Raw genomic sequence first — 8,777 nt, 5'->3', positions numbered from 1 at the left:
TATATGCACTGACATCAGATCCCCTGGACCTGGAGTTACCTCAGACAGTTGTGAGCTGCCATTTGGGTGCTGAGAATTGAACCCAGGTCCTCTAGAAGAGCAGTCAGAGCACTTAACTGCTGGGCCATCTCGCCAACCCCTCCTACTGCTCTATTAAATACAGTCTGCATGTTTTAGCAAAGTTCCAGAATTCTCCAAGGCAAGTTCACCTCTGCAGTCCATGTGATTTTCTTTAAATGAATTTTATGTGCATGAATGTTTTATACACATGTATGTGTGCCATGTGCATGTGTATGCAGCCTGTGGATATCAGAGAGGGTATCAAATCCTCTTGAACTGTAGTTATAGGCAGCTGTGTGTGCTGGGAAATGAACCCTGGTCCTTAACTGCTGGACAATCTGTCCAACCCTCTCAACCCCTTCATGTTTTGAAATAGGGTCTCAGAGGCTGGAGAGAGAGAGAGTTCAGTGGTTAAGAACACTGGCTGCTCTTCCAGAGGTCCTGAGTTCAACTCCCAGCAACCACATGGTGGCTCACAACCATCTCCAGTGGGGGTCTGATGCCCTCTTCTGACATAAAGTTGTATATGCAGATAGAATACTCATATACATAATATAAATACATCTAAAAAAAGGAAAAAGAAAAGAAAGAAACAGGATAGCATGGATTCCAGATTGATTTCAAACTCTTAAGTGAGGACCTTCCGATAGGTCAGTTTTTACTGCTCTCACCCCCAGTTCTCAGATTATCTTAATGGGTTTCTAAAGCACAATTATGGTGGCTCTTCTCAATTATAGCCAGCTTTAAAGCTGGCTTGGGAGACAAGGCAGGTAGACTTTGCTTAGTCTTATCCAGAAATATGTCCACGTTTTCTCCTATTTTCTTCTGTTTTACCTTACAAAAAACTACACAGATGCTCAAACTTCATCTACCAAGCTCTACTTCTATCCCAAGCCCCCACCGCTGGACAAGGCATCCCTAGTCTCTAGAAAACAGTGGGTATAGGCTGTGAGTTTATATCCAGACTACTGGCCTCAGACTGACCGCTGAGCGTACCAAGTGCTTCAGTGAGAACCAGCAATTTTTGTTCTTACCTATGCTGTGTGTTTATAGTGCTACCTGCTGGGACAGTCAGTATCTCTTTAGGCCTTACTGTTAATAGGTCAGCTCCCAAACTTTCCCTGAACTCAGCCTACCCCACTCCAGAGGATATACATGGAGCTAAACAGATACTGTTCCCAGGGTGTAAGCTGACCGAGAATTGCTGGAAAAATGTCCTTAGCCTGGTGTCCTAGTTCCTAGACTGTCAGATCCTTGGGGAGCTCCTTTCTTATTTCTTAGTCCCTTTATGTTGGGAAGAACCAGGCCGTTTCCACTGTGATGCAGACAACCATAGCATCCACTCTAAACAATCTCCTTAGCTGCCCTAGGCTGCTCCTGCTTATTGAACAAATGATAAACCACATAACGGTTAGCTTTGAATGTTGACTTTTCACAGTGGAGAATCTTCTGAGAAAGACTCAGTGAAGGATTGTCTAGATTAGGGTGGGCTGTAGGTATATCTTTAGAGGATTATAATGAATTTTTTTGGTTTCTCAAGACAGGGTTCTCTACATAGCCATGGCCTACAGAACTTGCTCTGTAGACCAGGCTGGCCTAGAATTCATAGAGATCTGCCTCCCTCCACATCCCGAGTGCTGGGACTAAAGGCGTGAATTGCCATCATCCAGATTTATAATGACTATGCCAGCCGAGGTAAGAAGACACACCTTCCCTAGGGAGAGTGGAGAAAGTAGGGCTAGAGAGATGGCTCACTGGTTAAGAATGCTTGCTGCTCTTGTAGAGGATCTGATACCTCTCATCTCTCAGGGAATCTGTGCTCACATACATAAACATACCTACACACATATACACATAATTAAACAAACAACAAACAAAGGAAAAAGCTTTAAAAAGACGATCTTTAAGAGTGAAGAAAGTAGCTGGGCGGTGGTGGCGCACACCTTTAAACCCAGCACTCGGGAGGCAGGGGCAGGTGAATCCCTGTGAGTTCGAGGCCAGCCTGGTCTACAAGAGCTAGTTCCAGGACAGCTAGGGCTGTTACACAAGGAAACCCTGTCTCCAAAAACAAAAACGTGGAGAAAGTGAGCTGAGCACTGCTGTGCTGGGATGAGTTCACCGCCCTCTGCTCTTGGCTGTGGATGCAGTACTATGTCCAGTTGCTTCAGCTCCCAGATGACTGCCCTGCAATGATGAACTGTAACCTGAAACTCTGGAACAATTAAGTCCCTTCTCCCTTAGAAAAGTTGCTTTTGTCTGAGTATTTTATTGTACAGAAGAGGAAACTAAGACAAACATGCACAGCCACACCCCGTAAGCACTGACTGTGACAGGACTCAGATCATGAGTTTGCATGAGTTCCTCTAGGATGCTGCATCTACGGAGCCCTGGCTGGCTCAGAATTTGCTATGTAGACCAGACTGGCCTCAAATTCAAAGAGGTCTGCCTGCCTCTGCAGTACTGGATTTAAGGTGTGTACTACCATGCCAAGTCTCCACCTAACTTTACCAAAGCTTAAAAATAACCCACTACTGCTGGATGGTGATGGCTCACGCCTTTAATTCTAGCATTCAGGAGGCTGAGACAGGAAGATCTGTTAGTTCGAGGCCAGCCTGGTCTACAGACAGAGTTCCAGAACAGTAACAGAGAAACTGAAAAGGTGTCAGACTCCAGGTTCTTTTTTGTTGTTGCTGTTTTGTTGTTTTTTTTTTTTTTGAGACAGGTGTGTTGCCTTGGAACTTCATCTATAGACTGGCTGTCCTTGAATTCACAGAGACACAACTGATTGCATGTTCTTACAAAACAGAATCTGCCTCACTCCCCAATGTGATAGGATCAGGGGTACTAGGAAACACCAGTATCCCACTGTTCTCCCTTTCCAACTTCACCACTTCACATCTGGCTGAATTCTTCATCCTCATGCCTGAATTTCTACCTCGTCAGTTAATACTGTCACCTTGACAGGGTCTAAAATCTCTGAGTACTGCTGTAAGGGAGTTTCTAGACTGTATCAAGGTGAGAAGATCCATCTTCATGTGGGTATCCCCATTTAATGGACTGGGGTTCCAGAATGAATAAAACGTAGAAAGAAATGAGTACTAACATTCATTATTTTGTTTCCTGACTGCAGACGCCACCCTGCCATGATGAACCGTACCCACAGCAAAGAGAAAAGTCAGAAATATAGACCTCAGCATTCCCTTGCGGTATCCTTCCCCAACTATCAGTCACCACAGACACTGTATTAAAGGTCCGTAAGGAGCAGGCCTCACCTTTCTCTTCTGGAATGTTCTCTTGCCATTTCCCTCCTCTTCTGTCTTTCCCACTCCCTGCGAGCTTTATCCTGTTCTTCTCGATGGCGTTTCCGACGTTCATGTTCTCGTTCCTTCTCTTTCACTCTGGCGTGCTTTCCTAGTGAGATATGAGCATCATGCACAGAAGCTCAATTATGCCAGGCAGGGGTGCAGCCTGTAATCCCAGCACTCAGGAGGCAGAGGCAGGTGGATCTCTGAGTTCCAGGACAGCCAGGGCTACACAGAGAAACCCTGTCTCAAAAAACAAAAAAAGAATGGAGCTAGAGATGACGCCTGCTATTCTTCGCAAGGACCTAAGACTGATTGATTCCATGTCAGGAAGCTCACGACGACCTGTAACTTCAGCTCCAAGGGATCCAATGCCCTCTTCTGACCTGCATATATACGGCATACATGGGTGCTTGCATGAGCTTATGTGCACCACAAACATGCAGGTGTCCTTGGAAGGCCAAGCATATTGCATCCCTGGAAGTGGAGTTATAGGTGGTAGTAGGCTGCCCAGTGGGGTACTGGGAACCAAATCCAGATCCTCTGCAAGAGAAGTAAGTGCTCTTAACACTGAGCTATTTTTCTCTCCAACCTTGATTTTCACCTTTCTTAGTGTTCTACCATGACATTTCGTAACTTAAAAAAATCAGTATTCATATACAACACATAGCAAAGCTGTTTCTTTTAGTAGATTCTATAGTACTGCTGAGAACCCCTTGGATAAATGGCTGTAACCCTGGAATCTAGGAGGCTGAAGGAGAAGAAGCCTGAGTGCTGGAAGGCAGCCCCCAAACAAACAAAAGCTCTTGGTATTGTCCTCTCAAGTCAAAGCTGTTAGTTGGACTTGACCCCAATACCTATTATTATTTTTTGGTGTTTTTCTTTCTGTACTTATTAAATGAGAGCAATTCTATACAATAGACAAATGACTTAAAAAAAAAAAAAGAAACAGTAAAAGGGGAAAGAGTAAAACATACACATACCAACAGAAAAAGGAAAGAGTTATTCCAAAAAGTCAGCATTGAGTCTAGACTTCTGGCTAACACTTCATTCATCTTCACTGCAGACACATTCTGAAGATGCACATGACAGAGGAAACGGAGCTGTGACTACCACATGAAGAAAGCACAGACTCCTACCTCCCTCGGCTGAATGGCTACGATGTCTACGCTTCTCTTTTCTCTTCTCGTCTTTTCTGTGATGGGCTTTTTCTTTCCGAGACATTTGCTGGGGTGGTTTAATGGCCAGAGAATCATCTTCCTCTCCTCTGAAACAGATGAGAGACACACCATGGTGGCAAGTGCAGAGAAGCAGTGTACCCAAGGAGAAGCAGTGTTCCTGATAGGATAACGTTCAACTCCAGCCGTCATTTAAGAAAAGCTAAAACTGCCGGGCGGTGGTGGCGCACGCCTTTAATCCCAGCACTCGGGAGGCAGAGGCAGGCGGATCTCTGGGAGTTTGAGACCAGCCTGGTCTACAGAGCTAGTTCCAGGACAGGCTCCAAAGCCACAGAGAAACCCTGTCTCAAAAAAACCAAAAAAAAAAAAAAAAAAAAAAAAAAAAAAAAAAAAAAAAAAAAAAAAAAAAAAAAAAAGAAAAGCTAAAACTGAAGCTATTTTAAGATTCAGATGAAAAATATAAGAACCCGAGGTTGTCTGCAGAACCAAGATGCCTCTCTTTAGGGAGGTGTACGCTCACTTGTGCTTTTTCTTGATTGTGGTAATGGTTTTATGGCCAAGCAAAAATGTGTCAACTCACACATTATATGCAATTCGTGCAGTCATTTATACTTCAGTAATACTGCTGAGGTCTTGCAGTCCCACCACAAATAACCAAGTCAATGTTCATCCAACAGTGCCTTTAATTTTGTAACTCCAGGATCCTGGAAAATTTTACACTCTGAGCTTCTCAAAAGAGCCAGGTTATTTTAACTTTTGATCATGCATGTTGGCTTGATACTAGCCCCTCTGAATTCCACTTTGGATTACTTACGATAAACATTTAAATGTATTATCTAAATCGTTGACTGAAGAATACATGCTCATTTTGTGTTCATAATGGCACACAAAAGCAACATCACATGTGAGGTCAACTTCAAGTTAAAATACAAACTTTACAGAGACAAGCATAGTGGTGCACATCTTTTAATCCCAGCATTTGAGAGGCAGAGGTAGATGGATTTCTGAGTTCAAGGATCTATATAGTGAGCTCCAGGACAGCCAAGACTACGCAGAGATACCTGTCTCAAGTAAACACAAAAACCAAATATACAAAAATTCAAATTTTTATATTCATTTTTGAGTATGAATGTTTTCCTGCAAATATGTGTGTGTACTACATGTACCCACGGAAGTCAGAAGGTGGCATCAGATCTTTTAAAACCTGATTTACAGCCTTTTCGTCAAGATGGCGCCGAAGGCGAAGAAGGAAGCTCCTGTCCCTCCCAAAGCCGAAGCTAAAGCGAAGGCCTTGAAAGCCAAGAAGGCAGTGCTGAAAGGCGTCCACAGCCACAAAAAGAAGAAGATCCGCACATCGCCCACCTTTCGGCATCCCAAGACCCTGTGGCTATGAAGGCAGCCTAAATACCCCCCCGAGGAGTGCGCCCAGGAGGAACGAGCTTGACCACTATGCCATCATCAAATTCCCCCTGACCACCGAGTCAGCCATGAAGAAGATAGAAGACAACAACACACTTGTGTTCATTGTGGACGTCAAGGCCAACAAGCACCAGATCAAACAGGCTGTGAAGAAACTCTATGACATCGATGTGGCCAAAGTCAACACCCTCATAAGGCCCGACGGGGAGAAGAAGGCATATGTTCGGTTGGCTCCTGATTATGATGCTCTGGATGTTGCCAACAAGATTGGAATCATCTAAACTGAGCCCAGCCGGCTAATTTTAAATATATACTTTTTCACAAAAAAAAAAAAAAAACAAAAACAAACCTGACTTACAGATAGTTGTTAGCCACCATGACCATATCGTGCTAAGAACCAAACCTGGGTCCACTGTAAGAGCAACAAGTGCTCTTAACCACTAAGCTGTCTCTCCAGTCCCCAAACTTTTCCAAAGTGATACTGAAACAGGCAGGCTAGGGGGCTCAGTGGTTAACAGCATTTGCTGTTCTTGAACAAGACCCAAGTTTAGTGCCCAGAACCCATACTGGGCATCTCACAACAACCTGTTACTCCAGCTTTAAGGGATGGTATTTTATAGTTCTGCATGGACGTATTCAGGGATAATCTGGGGCCTGTGTGGCCCATGGGCTGCAGGTTAGGTTAAACATGCCTACTACAACACCTTACATGTTTCTCACCTGTCTTCCATAGAATCCTCTCTTCTGTACGGTGAGTTCCTGATAGTGATTTCCATTCGGTGATCCCTCAGCTCCCCCTCCTCAAGGGAATCCCTTTTGGAATCCCGGTCATCAGACTAAGAAGCAAAGAAAAATGAATCATTAAGTCATTTTCCTTATAGATAACCTTCCTAACCTCTGAAAAATATCTTGTTATGTATCTCAGGCTGGCTTTGAACTTGAAACCTTTTACCTCAGCTCCAAAATGCTGAGGTTACCTTACTACTAAACATCTTTTTTTTTTTTTGAGACAGGGTCTCACTATATAGCACTGACCTCCTGAGGTCCTGAGTGTCGGGATTAAAACTGAAGCTTGCTGAGTAACTTTAAATATACATGTTGCACGGCGACATTACAAAACACAAGGTAACTTTTGTTCAATTTTTATGTAATTAACATCACATTTTCTTTTTGTAACTCAAAACCAGAGAACAGAAAGTTAAAAACACTATATATAAGGGACATGAGACTGTGCCAAGAACGTTACTTTTTTTTACGAGCCAAAATTAAGATCTAAGTTGGACTTAACACATCAAATACATCATACAAGATTCATATATACATTTCGAAATGATCTCTCTCTAGTTTTATCATAAGAAGTACTTATGTCCAATCGCCCCAAACTACGTCATCATAGTTCTGACTATGATGTACTATGATATCTGACTATGTTATCATACAGCCACAAAAGCTACAAAATGATTGACTTTATTTGCAAGGCAAGATCCCACTATATTAAAAAATACTTGGCAATGGTGTTATGAATACACTAATTATGAGATGAGAAAAATTAGTCTGCTTGTAATAAAGATTCTAGGTTCAGAACATTTTATTTTTTAAGGAGAGATCCTCATTTAGATACAGCTTCGGGGGCTGGAGAGATGGCTCAGTGAATAAGAGCACTGACTGCTCTTCCAGAGGACACAGGTTCAATTCCCTGCACCCACCTGTCTGTCACTCCAGTTCCAGGGCACCTGACACCCTCACACAGATAGACATGCAGGCAAAACACCAATGCACATAAAATTATGAAAACAAAAGAACAAAAAACCCAAAGAACTAGATACAGCTTCAGTGTGCTATCAACCTGGCTTGAGTGTCAACTGTGTATACGAATGTTTTTGTTAACTTTAGAATAGATTTTGGGCTCACCTGTGACATTTGGAAGTACAAAAGAACTTCACCGAAGAAGCGTTGTTCTAATGGAAAAATGAGGGCAAAGAAATTAAATCTCCTTTAAGAAAACCACTTACTTAAAAAACATAGCTTACATTTTTTAAGCGTTTAATCTCTGCTTTCTCCTCTTGTTCTTTCCTTCGTTTCTTTTCCTGGAGAATTTCATCTAATGTTTTCACTTTCCAAGAGTCCTTTTCATCACCCATTTGAGTTAAAACGCTGCAAAAAGAAAGATAATTCAAGCAACCTCGGGGCACAGAAATCTATGCTCTGTTGCTCTGTCTATTCTGAACACTTAGGGTTAATCATTAATGTTTCAGAATAAGTCCCAGAAGTCCAGGTAGGCAGGAAGGATTCTGCCTTCTTTTTTTTTTTTTCTGTCATTCCTTTAAGGTTTTGGGCAACTCAGTTTTTACCTCGGTTCACTTTTCCGTAAAACGCAATCATCACCATCCACGAAATGGTACCGTTCCAGGATGAAAGACCATCCCGGTCAGAGCTCTTATCTCAGTGCCTTAGATGTCAAAGGGCTGTGTGAGAACGCTCCAGGACGCGGGGGGCCTGGGTGACGGGTAAGATCAAGGGGGCCCGTCAAACCTTGGCCCCGGGGTGCGGTCTCGCAAACATGAGGCGGGGGCTGGCTCCGGGGCGGCCAGGGCCCGCCGCCTTCACGGCCCGCCGCCTTCACGGCCCGTAGCTCCGCGGAGCGAGGCCGAACGCGGCAGCACTGTGTCGCTAGCCCGATTCTTCGGGAGCACCGTCAACCCACGTCTGACCTCCCGCCGCCACTCACCCCTGCGCCGTCGTCGCCGTCGCCGCCGCCGATCCCGGAGTCTGAGAAGAAACTGCGCCCGGCGCGCGTCAGGAACGTTGTCACTTCCTC

The 8,777-nt window shown here is 44.0% G+C and overlaps 1 protein-coding gene across 5 annotated transcripts in view; it reads right to left on the bottom strand.

The window, feature by feature from the left end:
• LOC102002342 (cyclin-dependent kinase 11B) overlaps positions 1-8,777 on the bottom strand; it is a 29,007-nt gene extending 20,230 nt beyond the window's left edge. For 2 of the 5 annotated variants that reach the window (XM_005368671.3, XM_026790016.1), the window contains exons 1-5: positions 8,688-8,777; positions 7,990-8,113; positions 6,680-6,795; positions 4,502-4,629; positions 3,333-3,471 (exon numbers count right to left, since the gene is read on the bottom strand). In XM_005368671.3, coding sequence (XP_005368728.1) covers positions 3,333-3,471; positions 4,502-4,629; positions 6,680-6,795; positions 7,990-8,100 — 494 coding nt within the window. In that variant the 5' untranslated portion in view covers positions 8,101-8,113; positions 8,688-8,777. The other 3 variants (XM_013354291.2, XM_026790015.1, XM_026790014.1) reach the window with 3 other exon arrangements.

The sequence above is a fragment of the Microtus ochrogaster genome, unplaced genomic scaffold, assembly GCF_000317375.1.
Source record: "Microtus ochrogaster isolate Prairie Vole_2 unplaced genomic scaffold, MicOch1.0 UNK38, whole genome shotgun sequence".
In the NCBI taxonomy this organism is placed as follows: Eukaryota; Metazoa; Chordata; class Mammalia; order Rodentia; family Cricetidae; genus Microtus; species Microtus ochrogaster.
This window is presented reverse-complemented; position numbering and strand designations above follow the sequence as displayed.